We start from the raw sequence: 19,238 nt of genomic DNA on the forward strand, positions 1-19,238 counted from the left end.
TAACAAATTATATTTTGTGTAAAAGCAATCGGCTACTTTGGGGACGAGATGCAAGATTATTGCATTTTTTTTCATGGAAAAGGTACATTTGTATTAAATTATTGTTAATACAAGAATAAAACCACACTGTCAGGACACAATTTTTAGCTTTATTTTAGCAAAATGTTCTCATTTTAGTGGCATAAATCAGGCAAAGTATATATATATATATATATATATATATATATATTAGTCAGGACAAAATATCTTTTATTAAAATCAGCACCATTTTTATTTTATACAAGAACTATAAGAATGAGCTTTAAAATACATGTTACAATTCAATAAACTAAATATCAAATTATACAATATAAAATCTGACATGGGGGTTAAATGTGCTTAAATGCAACAATCTTATAGCTTCAAAATATAATTTCTTGCTTCTTTCACTTGATTTTAGGTTAAAATGTCTGAAACATGAAGCCAGTTTTCGTGCGACTGACTCAAATGCACACGTGTTGTTAGTTTATGTGATCAGCTATAGTTCAGTATGTGTTTTGTTGGTGTTTGTCTTCTGCCAAATCAACTGAGATCTAGTTCTATTTGACACCTATCAGTACAGGCAGAACATGTCTCTCGATTCTTACCTCTCCTCCTCTATCACACTTCCTTCTTCACAGCCGTGCCACACTGTCTTTGAGATGGAAACGGGCAGCGGTATTGGCACATAGCATGTGGTTCTTCTTCCTGACAGTGTCTGGAGTGTGTGTGTGTGTACGTGTGTGTAGTCGTTGAGGCACTATGCCAGTGTAAGATGCTGAGGATATGTGTGATGGCTCATTCCCAGGCATGGTGAGCTATAACCCAGATGTTGGGATGTAATATCACAGCTGTGGACGGACAGCACTGAAGCTCTAGCCAAATGGGTACGGCTTTGGGCTTGTCCCCTTGTCCCCGTGCTGCTCCACCATATGGAGTCAATCCCCCAGCTCTTTTAGCACCAGGAATAGCCTCTCTTTAGGGGCCACTTACTCTTAAGCGGAATTGTTTTATTGGCCACGCCGATCACAAATTTGTCCAAAATAAACACTTGGGAAGACTTGGCTTGGATGAATATTATATTTCTCTCTCAGCTCCCTCTATAACAACCCCCCTTATCCCTCACTCTCTCTCTCTATCTCTCTCTCTTTAAAGAGGCTTGTTTATGGAGATGTGGCCATTACATTAAATGTTAATGCTGGTTTGTCTGCTGTGCCTGTGTGTGTGTGTGTGATGCTAATGGAGCAAAGGCTCAGTCACACTCTCCGAGCAGCCAGGTGGGAAAACAGCTCTCTGGTCTGTGATTACTGGCAGAACAGACCAGCCTCTTCCTGATGCTGTGTTTTTTGAAAGTGCAGGGCTATCAACCCACAAGTCATCTCTGTACTGTGTACTTATCCATCTGCAGTCGTGTTGATGGACCTGTTTTCTCTCTCCGAGGTGTGGGGATCACCTGCACATTTCAACTAGCAGTTTTTAGAAGGGTTTTGTTTCGTGATACGTTTTGTTACAGAAACAGAAATTGAATTTTATTTCAAATGTGTTTTAACACGCCATATTCTACTATATATGCATACTTTTAATTTATTTATAGTAGGTCATAACTCAGAAGGAGAAGTTCCCTGCTGCAAAATTTTATTTTTCCCTTTGCTTTTAATACCAAATTTTAAGTACTTTTATTTATTTTTAGTAAAGTAAAAACATTTATTACAAACTTTCTATTCAGCAAAGTATTATACATTTAAAGAAATTAAAAATTGGTCAAATGTATCACAGTTCCAGAAAAATATTATGCTGCACAACTGTTTTCAACATTGATCTAGTAGTTGATAAGAAATGTTTTTTGAGCAGCAAATCAGCATATTAAAATTATTTCTGAAGGATCATGTGACTGAAGACTAATGTGATGAGTAATGATACTGAAAATTCAGCAGTATTTATATATATATATATATATATATATATATATATATATATGTGTATGTGTGTGTGTGTGTGTGTTTAAATTCATAACCACACTATTTATGTAAAATGAATGTGTTTGCTGCAAAACATTTATTTACAGTACAAACATGTCTTCAGTTAGAACCTGGTTCCAAGTCTTTCTCGCAATTTCGTCAACCTCATCTATGTGAGCCAAGTATAATATGTTACCTTGGTAACATATTTAAGTAAGCAGCAATGAAAAATACACCAAAAACTGAATGTTTAAGTTTGCGCAACATGTTTATGATCAACAAGATGAGCTGAGAGAGCAACATTGGCCCAAACATCGAATGCCTTATTGTATATGTTGGCTGTTCCAGGGTCAGCCGGTTAGCCAGGCGCAGGCTGGGCGACTCATGAAGAGTCAGGTTTGGACTGGAGTTTACACCGTCATCCTGGTGGAGGGCCAGGACATGCCCGACTGCGGTCAGGGAGACGTCTACGTACGCTTCAGATTGGGAGACCAGAGGGTCAGGAGCAAGGTGAGCTCATCCCTCTCCCCCCCTTCATCTTTTTGCTTCTCTTGCTTTCTCTTTTTCCCGTGCTCATTACATCATCGCGTCTCTTTCTTTGTTTCTAAACCTCTATCCTCCTTTCCTCTCAATACCTCATTAAACCCTTCCCCCCCTCTTCCTCCTCCCATACTTTCTTAGTTGTTCACATACCTCGCTTTAGATATCCCCGTCCGCTTCACACACCTTCCTCCCCCTCTTTCGGATGGCTTCTCCCAGGCTTCACTGCTCTGGTGACAGAGGAGGCTTCTCATTAGATCGCCCGTGTCTGGCAGGGCGTCTCTCCTGATGCTTCTGTTACCGCGTCTTGTTCGGCTCATTTGCATACCCAGAATACCTTGCTCATCTACCTCCCGCCCTCAATGGTTCCAACTAGCTAGTCTTGTATTCTCATGTCATCTTTTTTCTAGAGCCCCCGGCTCTGTATGGGCATGTTTGCTTGTTGAACAAAACTAGTTCTAATTGGATGCTGTCAGAGTTTATAATCCCAGCGAGAAGAGAGGATGTGTTCTCCTAAAGACGGCTGCTCCTCCTCCACCACGTCTTATTGAAGTCTTACTGAATAAGGCTTAATACACCTGTCATGTTCGCCGTCTCTGTTTTGAGAGTCCCTTAAAATTGACACAACTTCCTCTCTCTCTTGTTCCTGCTTGTCTATCTTTCTGTCCCAGAATCTGTGTATTAAGGCAAACCCGCAGTGGAGAGAGTCTTTCGACTTTAACCAGTTACAGGATGCACAGGAGAATCTCCTGGTGGAGGTTTGCTGCAAGAGGGGCAGGAAGTCAGAGGAGTGCTGGGGAGTGTAAGTTTGCTGGAGACACTTCGTATACTGTTTTAAAAGTTCAAAAGTTGTAAAAGTTGGGGCAAGCTGTGTCACCTTTCACTTCAGTTTGTCCACTAGTCAATTACAAATAAGATAGAGGTATACTAAAATGCCTAAATATACTATATTGCAGGACGTCTGCTATCAAATGACATTTGAAGAATGTGCCTAGCATAGAAGTGACACAACTTTAGGAGTAGGCTGGGACATCTTCAGAGGAAAGTTGAACCATTGAGAAATAAAAGATTTACATTTCAAGTGAACATATACACTACCATTGAAAGTTTGGGGTCGTAAATCATTTTCATATTGTATGGTCACCAAGGCTGCTTTTATTTGCTCAAAAAGACTGCACAAACAGTAATATTGTGAAATATTATTACAATTTAAAATTGTATATATTTAATATACTTAAACAATTAATTTAGTCCTGTGATAGCAAAGCTAAAAAAATTCATTCTGATATGCTGATTTGGTGCTCAAGAAACATTTCTTATTATTATCATATTTCATATTTTTTGCATAATAGACAGTTTGAAAGAACAGCATTTATTTGAAATATAAATCTTTAAATGCCTTTGTCACTTATGATCAGTAAAAAAAAAACACAATCCAATTCCAAATGTCTAATTTTGCTGCATATCTTTCACATTTGACTAAACTAGACGTTTTATTATTTGGAATATTTTATCTAGTGAAATTTTGTATTAGTAATTAATTTGACAATGCTTTCTATCAGTAGTAGCAAGACAGCGTACTCACTGACACATCTTACCCCACTCATATTGCAGTGATCTGATGGCCACAACCTAAAGTATTGCTCAAATTCATATTGTGCTTTTTAAAAACCACTGCATATGCTCATCCATTGATGAAATACTAATAGGCTCTACTCTTCACAGTCTGGATATTGACCTGACCAGACTTCCTGCCAGTCAGAGGCAGACATATACTCATTCGCTGGACCAAAGCAATGGTCGACTGGTGTTTTTGGTCACACTGACCCCGTGTTCTGGTGCATCCATCTCAGACATCCAGACCGCTCCATTAGATGACCCCAAGACCTTTGAGAGGATGCAGGAGCAATATGTGGGTATCACATAGTGCTATTTTAGTTTTCTTATGTTTTGTAATGATTTATTTTTGTTACCTTCCAACTCCATGTAAATTAATATGATTACTATGATATGAAATAAATATGATTATATGTTTTACATCTTTTAAGATAAAAGGTCATTTGTATTTACAGAGACCGATGAACTTCCTGCGGGACTTGAAGGATGTCGGCTATCTTCAAATCAAGCTAGTAAAAGCCACAGATCTTCCATCAACAGATATAAGTGGTACTTATCTGAATTAAATATAGTGTCATGTTTGTAAGGGATATTGTACAGTTATTAAGTAAAGTATTGCCTATTATAAATATTTATGCAGTCATAATAATGTGAAAATATTTGTACTCAATCAGGTAAGAGTGACCCCTTTTGTACCGTTGAGCTCGGTAACAGCAAACTGCAAACTCACACGATACCCAAAACCCTGAATCCTGAATGGAGAACAGCCCTAACATTGTAAGTTAAAATGATAGATTGACAGTATGTCATTGTGCATGCTCATGGTATTGATATCACATTGATTTTGACATGTCCTCAGCCCCATTAAGGACATCCATGACGTTCTGGTGCTGACAGTCTATCATGATGATGGGGACAAAGCTCCAGACTTCCTGGGAAAAGTTGCCATTCCTTTGCTGACTGTAAGTACCACACAAATAAGTCGTTTCTATCATCGTGCCAATGTTAAACTACACTATCTCTACTTTGCCTTTAGGTTTCTAATGGCCAACAAATAACCAGAATGTTGAAGAATAATAATCTATCAAGGGCGACCAAAGGAAGCATCACTTTGGAGCTGGATGTCCTCTACAACCCTGTAAGTGCATCCAATAAAATAAATGTGATTATTTATGAATAATATGAGAGTCCTTTACTGAAACAAAACGTCATTCAAACATAACTTTCTGTTAGAATTATATTCAAGTTCTTAAAAGCTGTCAAGTCATTATGTGACAAAAGTCTTGTTTTTCTTCTTCTTCTTTCAGGTCAAAGCAGGATTCAAAACCTTCCAGCCGAAAGAAACAATGTTTGCAGAGGACAACCCGAAGTTTAACAAAAAGGTGATCTTTATCAACAATCACAGCACCATATTTTCCACTTTCTCTTAATATTAGCTCTGTTGTTGGCACCTTCAAAGACTCATTACGTTCAGTTTTCCTCCAGCACCGCCTAAAGCTCTTTAGACACCAAAGATGACTTGACTTATTAATATTTATCACCAATGAACCTTCAGTTTAAAAGCCTCTTTACACCTGAGTGAATGTCATGTTGTGAGCATTACGTCCTCAGGCACATCTTGCTAACTACTGCTTTGTCCCCATTAGCTTTTAGCACGTAATATCTATCGAGTGAGGAAGATCAGCGTGGCCATTCTCTATACGCTGCAGTATATTAACAGCTGCTTCCAGTGGGAGAACACACGGAGGAGTATTACAGCCTTCCTGGTAAGACTTCATACCACTGTTTACAAGGTTTCAACTCTGTGGCCCTTTTAGTAACCTGAGGTCAGTGACCACATCTGAGTAATCCTTCTTTGAAGAAAACGCTCTGCTCCTTAATAGCAACTTTTCACAAGACGGAAAACAGACCGTGCTCATTTGGCCCTGGCCTGTCAGTGTGCAGCTATAAAGTGTTGTGAATCAATGATTTCTTTTTTTTATCTGTTGATTTTTTAATAAAGAACTGTGATTGAACACCCACCACAGATTAATCGACATTACAAGATTTTTATTTATTTTTTTGCTTTTCTTAGAATGTAAAAAAAAGGGAAGTTTTACCATAAGATATTTGGAGTCATGGCTGAGAGGTTAATAGTTCTCAAGACTCACTGAGCTTCTCAATTCGATTATGTCATGGTTTCCCATGTGTTTTGTGTTCAAGGACTCTTATTTTGATATTCTGTTGGCTAGCTGCTTCTGGTTTAATTTCCTGTGGTTTAGTTCCTGTTTGTCTTTGTTTCATTAGTTGCCCTTGTTATTCACCATATTAATCCATTAACCACACCTGTGTCTTGTTAAACTCTTGTATAGCCCTCTGCTTCAGTCTCAGATTGTCAGTCGTTGTCTTTACATCTCTGTTGTAAAGCCGTTGCGTTTCCAATTGGATTATTCTTGTCTTTCTGTTTGGATTTATGGTTGTCATTTGATTGCACTTCGTTTCGTTTGCACTGCCATTGATGGAATTTTCTTTATGACACAAAGCTATTATGTATTTTCTGTAAGAGTAGAGGTGGGCAGATCGAGGCTTCTTGAAACACTGAAACAGTTGAAGCAAATGTGCCGTATTGTGTCGAGGCTTCGAAACAATCCGACACCCGTCTCCACGGTGACCCCTAGTGGTCAGAACAGTTTAAATGCAACAAAAACCTGGGCCAAACATGCACAAAAACAAATTTTTACAAGTCTATTGCAAAATTTTAAATTGAAAGTAAAATCTTTCAATTGGAATTATCTAATCATCTTAGATAATTCCAAGATTATCAAGTGTATATGTTATCTTATCAATTCTCAGGGTTTGCTTTGTTTGTTCTATGAATGGCTCAGCTAAACAGGCCAATAAAACTCTAACTACCATTATTCATTTTATTCATACTAATGTCTAATTAAAACATCTACAAATGTATAAAACTGATCAGAGATCAGATAAAACCCACAGACACTTGTTCATTGGTTCTCAGTGACTCATGATTCATGGGTTGACAGAGATCATCGCCCCCAGTGGTGAACCATTGAAATTTCGAAGTGTTTCAAAACAGTTATGACGTAATGAAGCCTCGTTTACTGAAATCACGTGACTCTGGCTGTTTGATACACGCTCCGAACCATTGATTCGGAACAAAAGATTCGTAAAGGCTTCATGAAGCAGTGTTTTGAAATGTCCACCACTAGTAGAGAAGCTCCAGATCAAAACACAAGCAAAAAAGGAGCAAAATCAAGTGATAGAAGCTTTGCTTAGGCACGTCTTTGAATTGTTCTTTTTTTTTTCCTTTTGATTATATTGAATGTTCAGATATTCATGCAACAAAATATTCCTGGGGCCATGAGTGTTTTGTGAAAATTATCATTAATTATCATTAATGCATCATTAAAAAAAAAGTGAATAAACTGCTTGCAAATAGATTCTCTTCTCTTCACTGCTAACCGTGACAGATTTAGGTTTTAAGCATTTCCTGTCAATTAAACTATGGCAAAAAGTGTGAAGTAGAATCAGATTTGCTTTCCTCGTACACTTTGGGTAAAATGCCAAGAATGCATTTATTTGATCAAAAATACAGTAAAAACAGTAATATTATGAAATATTACAATTTAAAATAACTATTTTCTATACATTTGAATGTTTGTTAAAATGTAATGTATTTTAATATTTTTTATATAATAGTATTTGAATTTTTAGCATAATTACTCCAGTCTTCAGTGTCACATGATCAGATCCTTCAGAAATCGAGCAGATCTGTGTTTTATTGTAGGAAGTAGGTAGCATTTGAATCCATGCTTTAACACACAAGCACTTCTTTTTTCGAGGCTTTCTTGAAGCTGTAATATAATGTGCATTCTCCCGTGCCGCTGCGCCTCGCTACTGGAATGAGCAGTGCCCCCTGAAGGGGAGTCATCCGAGGTGTGTGTGCGCCCATCCACCTGAGGAGACGGGGTGTCAGGCTGGGAAGAGGCGTGGGACGTCCTGTTGCCCGCTCTATCTTTGTCTGCACACGTGGGGTTGAGAACAGAAAGAATATCATCTCTTCTCCACTAGCATGTGGCCTGTTTCCGCACCACTGCGTTCAAAGCTGTGCAGGTGATGCTGAGCTATGGAAATGACAGGAAAAATGAAAATAGGGCACCTGTGCAAATCGTCTAGGCTTTAGAAACAACAGGCTGGAGGGGTGAATCTCAACTGCGTGTGTTTTTTATAGCTTTAAAGACCAGTTTCATGCTTTTTTGTACTCTCTCACAGCGTTTAATTACCATACATGTTGCACGACGTCTATAAAACAGCGCGTAACCCACAAGGGTTAACAAACATATCTGTCTTTCTCTCGCTCTATGGGTGTATGTATATCTGTAGGCTGCTGTAATAAGGTAACAGAGTCAGACATTGACAGATGCTTGCCTCTAAGAAGAGCATAATTAGAGGAGACCGTGCTTTCCTCGACGTGTTCTCATCCAATCCATGTCATCGTAGTCATGTCAGCCGTTTCATTTATAATGTAGGCCTGTATACTCGGAATGTAGTACACGAAGTAGCCAGTGGAGAGAGGATACTATTTACTTCACAAACATATATTTAAAATACATTACAATACATTATTCATAGTCAGTGGAGTCTCTGTCCTGTAGCTTTTACACTTTACGCAACTTCTAATGCATTTGTGGTGCTGCGGTTTCTTTGTCCAGGTCTGTAGGTTGCACAGGCAGCGCCTGTTCCCGGAACACACTCCCACCCCAGTGCTGGAAATCCCAGAGGTCACCACCCCGACCTGCACACAGCAGAGCGCATATACACGCTCCCTCTCGCAAAACACAGCTTTCATCTGTGGAGAGTGGGAAATATGTGTGTGGGTGCATGTGTTTTCGTTTGAATATCCTCTGCTTTGTGCATGCGTGTGTGTATATATATATGCACACAACTTTTCTATATTGTGTAATAGTATATTCTTTGTTATGCAAAGAAACTCTGATTGGACCTCTGAAGGAGGGAAGTTCAGTTTAACATAAGTGCACCTGTAAAGTCACTAGTTGAGTGATTTGGCTTGTAACTTTGAATGGCTAAGGTTGTTCAAAATCACCTAGCGCTCAACAGCAAACAAAACACTGCAAAAAATAACTTACTTCATAAGTATTTTTGTCTTGTTTTCCAGGAAAAAAAGATCTAAAACCTTAAACTCTCTCAACCTTAAAACAAGATACTTTACAATAAGTAAGCATAAGAAATCAGACAATAGGATATAGATATCATGATTAAGTTAAATATGTCATGATTTAAGATATTACATTTGGTAACATTTTATTTTACAGTGCCTGTACCCTGTGTACATATGCAATTGTTATAGTAATTACAATAACTGGTTAATAATTAGGGAATAATAAATGTACGTACCCTAAAGTAAAGCGCAACCCCAACCTTAACCGTATAGTCAGTACATATTATCTAATATTACTCAATCCTTAATTGTATAATTACACTATAAGGATATTACTTCAAAATAAAAGCTTAACTTTAAATTAAATGTAGTAGGCCTATATATATATATATTACAATGTAATACAATTGTATCAGTAATAACATGTATTACATATATTACTTTTTTAAAGTTTTGTGAGGTTTTAGTGGTTATGCTGATTCTTATTGCATAAATCCCACTGTAAGTGTTCCTTTGAATTTTTTATGCATGTCTACCCAAGGCACTGTTTTTAACACTTCCAGTCTCATTAGGAGCATCTGCATATGCATTTGAGAAAGAAGAAAAAACGCTTAATATATCTCCCAAAAGCATGCAGCCGTGCTCCCTTAACCAGACAGGCTGCTTACATAGTTGAATATTTTTTATTGCTTGTTTATGCAACAGTAATGAGCCTGGAAACAGCACTTATAAAGTCCGACAACTACAGTAAGTCCAAGAAGGAGGGCCGTGTCAGATAAAATCTTTATAAAATACCACTTTTTAGATGTGGCTTGCACTTACTGAGAAAGATGAATGTGGCATACATCAGTGGAGACTGCAGAGGGGTCACACAGAGTTCTCTGCTGCATGTCTCCCCACGGCCTGTAGATGGAGCTACAGCACTGTCGAAACATGCGTGCACACTCACACAGGGCCGGCGACGAGGACAGGTATTAGTCGAGAGCAGGCCGATGACAATTCGGATGGTAAGCATTAAGCAAAGCAATTTCTTACAGCGCATTACACAGAGCAAACAGACTCCAAAAAGTTTCCACCACAGGCTAAATGAGCATTACCCAGCCAGGCATTAACTGGCCAAATTTGCTGCTTCTGAACTCTGTAGTTTCAAGCTTTTTCAATAAAGATGAAAGGGATCGAAGGGTGAGGAAAAAAGAGATTATTTACACTTGAAAGCTGATTTGGAGCTTTGCTGTCATTAGAGTCTTTTAAGTGTTTAAGTAGAATTAATATTTTAACATATGAGCTTGCTTCGTCTGTCAGTAGTCTGGACTAGAAAGGAAAACCTGCACGTGTGTTTGTGTGTGTGAGAGAGTGTGTTTAAGATTTTTTTCTTTCCCTTTTTGACACTGCCAGGTAGCAAGCGGTTTCGACATCATTTGACAGGCTGTGAAATGCTGATTGCTTCACATCACAGACTGTAAAGATGGCATCTGATGAATGTTTGATGCCGTGCAGCTGTAAACACAGTTGGCAGCTGTGACGGAGCGTTCTCTCTCTCTCTCTCATTCTCTCTCTTCCTGTTTCTGTCTAGCAGAATCGCCAGCACCAGATGATAGCAGGACGGGGTCTAGGCAGGTTCCTGGGTCCTGAGGGAACGCTATAAAGTGGCGGGCACGGTCTAAGCTATTAACTGGCTTATTGGGACAGCCAGGATTAGACTGATTATCAGCGTTTCCACGACCCGATTCGTTATTTCCGTTAACTCGTGTAATGTCCTCAGGAAAACGCAATGATCTCCTGATATTGAGGGGTTTTCCTGCATGGCATCTCATGTCTGTGCTAGGGCTGTCAATTTAATGTTAATTCAGTACAGTTAATTACTTTTTTTTTTTTAAAGCACTTTAACCAACTTAATACTTTTAATTGTAATTCCCCAGCAAGGAATTTCCCTTCAATTTGAGCAAGGTTCCCACAAGGTCACTCTCAGCGCAGTCCCAACGGAATCTCAACACATGTGTTTAAAGTTCAACTTTTTTTAAAAAACATGGCGCAGAACACTAAAAAGGATCAAAACATATTGGCCAAAGACATCTGTCTGCATATATGTGGACAAACAATTAAAAATGAGTGCAGATGGAATGCAACCACAATTCCTATGTGAACTACATTACGTCAGCCTAGCTGTGGACAAAACACAATATATTGTCTTCTAAAGCTAAATGGTTATGTCTAAACAATAATTTACTTGGTTCAATAATTTACTGCCAATCTTTAGAGCAATTTAAACCCAAACAGGGTGGTCAGTACTCAGTACATGACCTATATTTGTACACAGAATGCCACGATTGACCAATCAGAATTATGTAGTAATCAGTATTCTATAGGGAGCGACCAAAAATAATTTGAAGAAATTGTAAAATAAAACAATAGATTGAAGAGAACTTTTGCACATGACTTGCAACAATAAGATACAACATCTAATACTGTATATACGAGTGATATTAAAATGTATAATGTATTCACCCTTATGTCGTTCCAAACCTGTATGACTTTCTTTCTTGTGTGGAATTTAAAGATATTTTGAAGAAAGTTGGTTCTGGTTACCATTGACTTCCATTGTATGGTCAAAAATTCTCAATTCTTTTTCCATGTTCCACCGTAAAGAGAAAGTCACAGAGGTTTGGAACAAACATTAGGACGAGTAAACAATGACAGAATTATAATTTTTGTCTTAAAATACCCTAATATATATTCAATAGCCTTGATTATTTAATGAACACATGTCACGCACTTCATTCCCTAAAATGTTGTAATCGATTGATAGTCAGTCTTTGTGTTAGATCTTTGTCTGTCAGGGTTTTCTTTGTCCCCTACCTTTGTTTCGCTTCACTCTGAAACTTTCCCTGGACAGCTACATTGAAATGAATGTGCGCATATGTGTGTGTGTGTGTGTGTGGGTCCCGCTGTGTGCCTCATGGGCTTTAAGAAACTGTCAAGGAGTTTGTGCTGCGAGTATGACAGGAGGGCGAACCCTTGATAGTGATATATGTGCGCGGGCTCTTCCTGAAACTCTGGAGGAAGGGATTAATAATTAAAGAGCTGGATTTGAGCGTCCGCTAACAGTGCAGTGATGGCTGGAGATTTGACAGTGTCAGTGTTGTTATTGAGATGTGTATGCTCTGTGTCATCGTTCGGCTCCTGGGGCTCAACGGCGAGTCTGCCTTGACCCCGCGCACATCCCTCTTATCCTTCACACTCGCTGACAGCTCCTCCCTTCACTCCGCGTGTGCTTTTTACATACGAGTGTACATCTTTAGGATCACTCCACTTAAATCTGCGCATGCAGTTTGCATGTTTACATATTCATTGTTTGCTTTGCATAATTTGTACATATTTTTAATATTCTCCTTCCATCTGTGCATAAACATGCTTTAGCATAAACAGCTTGCATTCCGCTCTCATTTTTTTTTTTTTTTTTTTGCCTATTACTGCCGGCGAGCAAACATGCTCCGTCTTTAACCCTGATGCACATGTCTGTGTGCGTTTGCGTGTCGTAATGACCAGCACTAACACGCTCGCCACCTCCACAGTCACAGAGGACAACTCTCCCCGGGCGCCCGTGGTCGACTGGCTGTGACGTATGCGCTCGTGTGTGTGTGTGTGAGCTTCCGTGAGCCGAGCTGACACTCGGGGTGCCGTCTGCCCCAGGGGAGAAGGCTCGCATGGCAGATCTGTCACCCGTGAGGTCGCTGAATGTTAACGCTCCCAACATGGATTAAACACTGGTGGCCAGTGCGGCGGGGTGGGGTCGCAGTGCCAGCCGCTGACAGGCACCACAGGGCTCTGTACACTGGCCTCCACACCGCCGGTGACAGAGAGACTTTATCTCTCCCTCTGGGCGCACAGTCCACTCCACCGCTCCACTGATAAGGACATGAGCCGAGAATCACAAACATGTATCATACACTCACAGCCTGCAGGATCACGTTTCTACACAAGTTATATGCAATGCTGCAGTTCATCTATTTCAGTACGTCCATGTTTGGGAATAATTAGATCTACAAGGAATTATAAATAGGATATAATTGTCTTAATTTCAGATTTTTTTTTGTAATGTTTTATAATAAATTGTTAATGATATCCACAATAGCAAGATTATTTTGAAATAATTTAATTGAAACAGTCATCATTGTATTTCATTTACATTCCAACAGATTAGATGTTTTAATTGAATTAATTAGCCAGCAAATATTCGCTGATATTATAAAAACACATTATATTTAATATATATTTAACAAATAAATTAAAACTTTAAAAAAAGAATCGCATATTGTCAAAAAATTACCTCCTTTAAAAACTTTTTTTTACCGTTTACTGGACATATTGGTGAATAATAGAGATTGTATTATTGTAGAAATATTTAAACCTGATCTTTGTCACACCATTCAGTTTTGAATCCTGAAACTCTCCAATCTGAACACAGCTCAACGGGTCTTGGTGTGCATTTACTGTAGCTGTACACAAGCCTCTCCATGTATCTCGAGCTGTTTTTTTGTCTCGATTGCTTATTGCAGACATGTATGACTGTTACTGCCACTGGGGCCTTTGATTCAGTGCAAATGTGTTCATTTTTCTGCGTTTTAATCAAGACACTGATGTATGTTTCTCGCATCGCCCTACATTTCACCTTGGAAAAAATCCAGAGAAAGAGGGAAAAGTGTGGCAACGCTGTAAGGATCCTCTGTTCACATTAAAGTTGCCCGGTTTCATCGGCTCCCTCAAACACACGCATACGCATTACGCCTCCAGCCAATAGTCAGCCTTGTTAGATTTGCACAGATACGTTCATGTAATCTGGCATCCGTCCACAGCCCTTCGTCTGACCCTCATAAGGCACGGCTGCCGTTGTTTGCGTCTCGCTGCTGCGGAAGATAAATGCATGAGAGGGACACGAGAGACTCAAACTTCCCCTCATGGTTTAGTTAGTGCTCACTTGCTCTGAGAGCATCCACACACACATAATAGATGTCCCAGTCAATGTGCACAAATCTAAAATGTTAATGCTCCGAGTAGTTACCTATGTAAAGTGCTTCTAAAAAATTTGTTCAGCGGCCATTGAAGAGATTGGTTAATATCTTATTTATTTGCCTTAAATCTAAATTGTTATAAAGTCAAGCCTTCTGAGACTTTAGTTATTTTGTTTGGCTTGTGTAATAGCTCAAAACAGTTTTGAATTTTTCATACGCGTCTTACAGCAGCCCAATATGGCCAGTATTATCTCACCAATTCTCTCCACATTGCCGTCCAGTTTTGATGATTTATGGACTTAAAACTGCTTCTGATTCAAACACCAACTTTATTGGTCATGATCCTTGCTCAGTTTGTCTTTCTGTGTTCATTAATACACGGAATGAATTTATATTGCTCTTATGAAAATGCTTTTAGTGCAACTAATCTTCCTTTATAAATTCTGGGTTGTTTTAGCCAGTCAGTGTCCTGTTGTGTCCTTTTCTATATATGAAGTACTGTAGTTGATATACAGTGGGGTCCAAAATGTCTGAGACCATGAAAATACAGAACCTGGAATTCAAAATTCAGGGTCAATACAATTTTTTGATTGAGCAAGAATGAATTACATTGATCAGAAGCGACAAAATTCCATTTCAAATAAATGCTTTTCTTTTCAACATTGATAATAAATAATAATAAATGTTTATTGACCACCAAATCAGCATATTAGAATGATTTCTGAAGGATCATGTGACACTGAAGACTGGAGTAATTATGCTGGAAATTTTACTTTGCGTCAAAGGAATAAATTAGATTTTTATAATATATTAAACTAGAAAACAGCTATTTTTAAATTTCACAATATTACTAGTTTTACTGTATGTTTGATCAATACAGTGATCAAAATACAGTGAGAATAAGAGACATTAAAAAAATCCTACCGACCCCAAAAATTTGAACAGTAGTCTATATAAAATAAACTAAATATTTAAAAAAGTGCTGCTGTCATTAAAGCAAACGGTGGACAAACCACATACTAGCAACCTAAATTAGGCTAAAGCAGAAAAATATGCACACTTTCCTTTGTTCACTCAAAATGTTGCACCCTACTGTAAAGTACAGTACGTATATATGGTATATGTATTTTTATTCTGCATGTTCTGACTTTGAAATTCAGATGGATGGAGGTTATTGCACTCCCACAGTGATGCATGTTTACATTTAGCAGTAGCTGTGGAGTGTTTTTTCCCAGCCCTCCACACCACTTGTGTTTAGTCTGTCAGTAAGTAGTCTGATTTGGTAGCCTCTCTCCACCCCTTTGCCGTTTAATCAATTTGCAGGATTGTATAAACTCTTAGTGAGGGCGTCTTTGTCCTTTTGTTCTCCTCTCCCCCTCCCTGGAGAGCGTGGGTGGCGTTCTGCTGCCAGCCGGGCTTCGGCTCCAGGACTTATTTTATTCACACTTTTAATCGCTGAGTGCTTTATTATTAGGTATAGGAATTCCTCTGAACAGGGGAGAGGCCTCAGAAATACATTTAGTGCAATCATATTAGCTGCACGCTAAAATAAATCCGTCAGGCCGTTCTTAACCCCCTGTTTGGCCGGTCTTCTGGTGATCCTTGTTGGTGTCTGAGGAGAGGGCATCTCCATCACCTACAGCAATCCACAACAACACACTCTTAGTATCATTCCAAATCATCTTTCCCTCTTTGGATGCTCGACATTTTTAAATCTAAATTATTTTTAGGTTCATATAGCAGTAGAATGTGTGTACAAGCTTTGCCAAATATGGTGTATATATAGTTATAAACTGATAATTGCAATATTCCATGGCTCACACCTGCATTTTGAGAGTGAGTTTGGGAAATGTGTTCCGTGTGAGTTGAAACAATGGTGAAAAAGCCTATTTGCATTGTATACATGCTTGTCTGTTAAATGTGTGTGTTGATTTTTTTTGGCGGTGGGGTCGGAATAACTTGTAGAGTCGGAGATGAGCTGTGTCGTCAGTAGGTTTTAGACTTGCTGTGCGTGTGGTCAGAGCTCAAACCAAAGTCTGGGCTCATTGTTGCCAGATCTCGATTGAAAAGCAAGCAACTGGGTCTGACAAAACAAACCCAATATAACTCACTTTCCTTACCAAATAAGCCTAAACAAGCCCAAGTTCACAATTGTATTCTGGAAATAAGACCAAAAACATTGCAACCAGTCAATGAGCCCTAATATGTGGACAAGGCAACACTATCTAGTTGTTTAAAAAAAAAAAAAAAAGAGCCAGTTGTGAAATGTTAACTAAGACTTTCTGGTCTTATAGAAGTCGCCATCTTTCATATTTATTTCCGTCACTGTCACTATGGTTACAGGTGTTATTCATGGCTGTTAAAAGAATATAAAAGACTTGACTTCAGTTGCTCGTAGTAGTTCAGGCTCAATTGAATCCCGGTTAATGGCTCTTTTCGTGTGGCCTAGCAGTGAATGCTCTTTGTGGCTCTCATCTGGAAGGCACAGCTTTGATTCAAGACGTGTCATGTTCTCTGTAAAAAAGAAAAAGTCGCCTAAAATGTAGTGCTATGTAGCTTTGTAGCCAATACATGTGACAGTAAGACAAATGAGCAATTCTGTTTGCACTTAATGTACTTAAGCAGTAAAACATCACGGTGTTTAAAAGGTAAACCAGTATACAGCTGGATTTCTTCTTCAATATAAATTAACTCTAAAGGAAAGCGAGGACAGATTTTAATCACTGCGCTAATAAAACACAAACCACTTAAGCCGGGCTCAGACTACAGGAGTTTGTAAATCTTAACCAATTGTGAAATCTGGTTGCATCATACACATCTTCACAGATTTTCTTCTTTAAAAAAAAAAAAAGAAGAAGAAAGCTTCCCTTTTCACGGGGAAGCGGATGTAAGCAAAATGGATACTGTGTCACGCCAACTTGCTGTAGACATTATATGAGGAGACATTATAAAGGCAGTCGTGTTGTTGCCACATTTCCACCAGCCGCTGTCCACCAGACCCGTACAGCTACTTGTTTCGCGGTCGCCATTTCAAAAGTTCCATCACGTCTCCTTGTAGACTTGTCTCTTATTGGCTATTGCGGAAGTACTGACGTAATCATAATCATCTCGATTTAAAATCCTAAATATCAAACACGTTTGATATTGTCAGATATCCCTGGTGTATTTGCGAGCGGATCGGGAGGTTTAAGATGTGATCTGTAAACGCCTCACATTAGCAGATAATCTGGGCCGATCATTGGAACCAACCGATGCCCTGGATACGAGAATGTCAGGAGGGGTAAATCAGGCTGGAACTCCTGAAGTCTGAGCCCGGCTTAACTCTAGCTTATTAACTCAAGGCTATCGGACACTGCCACACCGAAATCAGAGAGACTTTTCCAAGTGTTCACTGTTCTGTTTTTATTGGCACTGGGGAAAAGGCACGTAAATCCAGCATGCTTCCGCATTCACACTGCTGGGGACGAAATGAAGACATTTCTGACAGGTTTTGTTTATCCAGTCAATTAGATGCTACATTTAGACAATACGTTTGACTGTATTTCTGTGTGCTTTTATCTTGTCCACCAAGCCTGCGAGCAGTTGAGCGGAAATTTGCATTAGTGGACGATTATGAATACCGGTGACAGATTCTCTCTCTCTAGACTCACAGGCTGCAAATGAATGGTCTCCTACTGTTGACTCGCATGGGAAGACAGGGACCAGGCAATTAGACTTTAGTAGTTAATGTAGAAGCTTCTGCAGGCAGGGCAAGCAGGTTCAACATTCCTGCTGGGCTGTCGCCAGGTTTTTTCCATCTCGGCTCTCTCACTTTCTCCCTTACTTTGGAAGGTATCACTTATGACAGCTAACCTGTTGATAAGCCCTTGGAGTTTATCTGGGGGTGAGGATGAAGGCGGGCCCCTCCGCGTGGGGTCCCACAAGTGGAAGCGACTACAGCAGGATGCCGCTCGTGTTCAACCTTCACAAGCTGTAATACGGTTTTCAGCTTGAATCTGTGCGCTAGTACAGATTGAATAAGGAGTTAAAGAGATACAGCCATCTCCGATAGTATAGTGTGACTAAATTTGTAATGAATTATTAAGGAAAGACCCAGATGTGTGCACTGTTGTTGTTGTGCCTGCAGGGTTGTTGTCCAAGTGCTCTGTGCATTAAGCACGATTCTCATATCCCTGGTGGCTGTGTTTGTGTGTGTGTGTGTGTGTGTGTGTGTGTGCGTGCAGGCATGTGTGAAAGTGAACCTAGCATAGGAGTGGCAGTAGGTAGACTGCCCAGAGCGCGATGTCTGGCCACTGGCTGATATGACAGGAACATGCTGGTACTGCACTAGATTTAAAGTAAGGCCTGCAGGCCCCGTCTAACTTAAGTCAAACATATTGTCTCTAACAAGCCTCCAGCATGCCATGGAAATGCAAGCCTGTTGTTCTGTGTAGGTACAAGCTCGATCGTGTGACCTTCAAATGAAACCTACAACGCTCACGCAGTGTGAGAAATTCAGATGTATTCATTTCAATTCAGGTTAGGCAGATGTGATGTGCATTGTTTCAAAAGTTTATTGTGGAAATACCCTGATGTAGTGCAATTATTATTTAAGATTTTATTTATATTAAATCTATTTTATTATTGTGGCAAGCAGGGCGGGGCCATATTAGTTAATGCATTAACTAAAGTTAACTATTTTCCCGCCAGCAAAAAAACAAACAAAAATAATCTGCCAGCCACCCACTGTGACCGCCAGCAATTTTGATCATTTTCACAAAAAAAAATAATGGCCACCAGAATATTGTGTTGTTTGAATATCTGATCATGCAATATATCAAAACAAAAAACAGAGCCTCAGCTTTTTAATTTATTCTAGCTTCATGTATTCTTTTTTATTATCAACACTTGAATCTGGGTAAGTTTCATAAAAAAAGC

The 19,238-nt window shown here is 39.2% G+C and overlaps 1 protein-coding gene across 1 annotated transcript in view; it reads left to right on the top strand.

Annotated features, from left to right (window-relative positions):
• Window positions 1–19,238, top strand: part of mctp2a (multiple C2 domains, transmembrane 2a) — a 50,526-nt gene that overhangs the window by 17,362 nt on the left and 13,926 nt on the right. Inside the window, exons 9-17 of the mRNA XM_079620605.1 lie at window positions 2,325–2,486; window positions 3,188–3,318; window positions 4,242–4,428; window positions 4,589–4,682; window positions 4,808–4,910; window positions 4,993–5,095; window positions 5,170–5,271; window positions 5,441–5,515; window positions 5,780–5,899. Coding sequence (XP_079476731.1) covers window positions 2,325–2,486; window positions 3,188–3,318; window positions 4,242–4,428; window positions 4,589–4,682; window positions 4,808–4,910; window positions 4,993–5,095; window positions 5,170–5,271; window positions 5,441–5,515; window positions 5,780–5,899 — 1,077 coding nt within the window. The remainder of the gene's footprint in view (window positions 1–2,324; window positions 2,487–3,187; window positions 3,319–4,241; window positions 4,429–4,588; window positions 4,683–4,807; window positions 4,911–4,992; window positions 5,096–5,169; window positions 5,272–5,440; window positions 5,516–5,779; window positions 5,900–19,238) is intronic.

Source organism: Phoxinus phoxinus, assembly GCF_949152265.1.
Source record: "Phoxinus phoxinus genome assembly, chromosome: 8".
Lineage (NCBI taxonomy): Eukaryota > Metazoa > Chordata > Actinopteri > Cypriniformes > Leuciscidae > Phoxinus > Phoxinus phoxinus.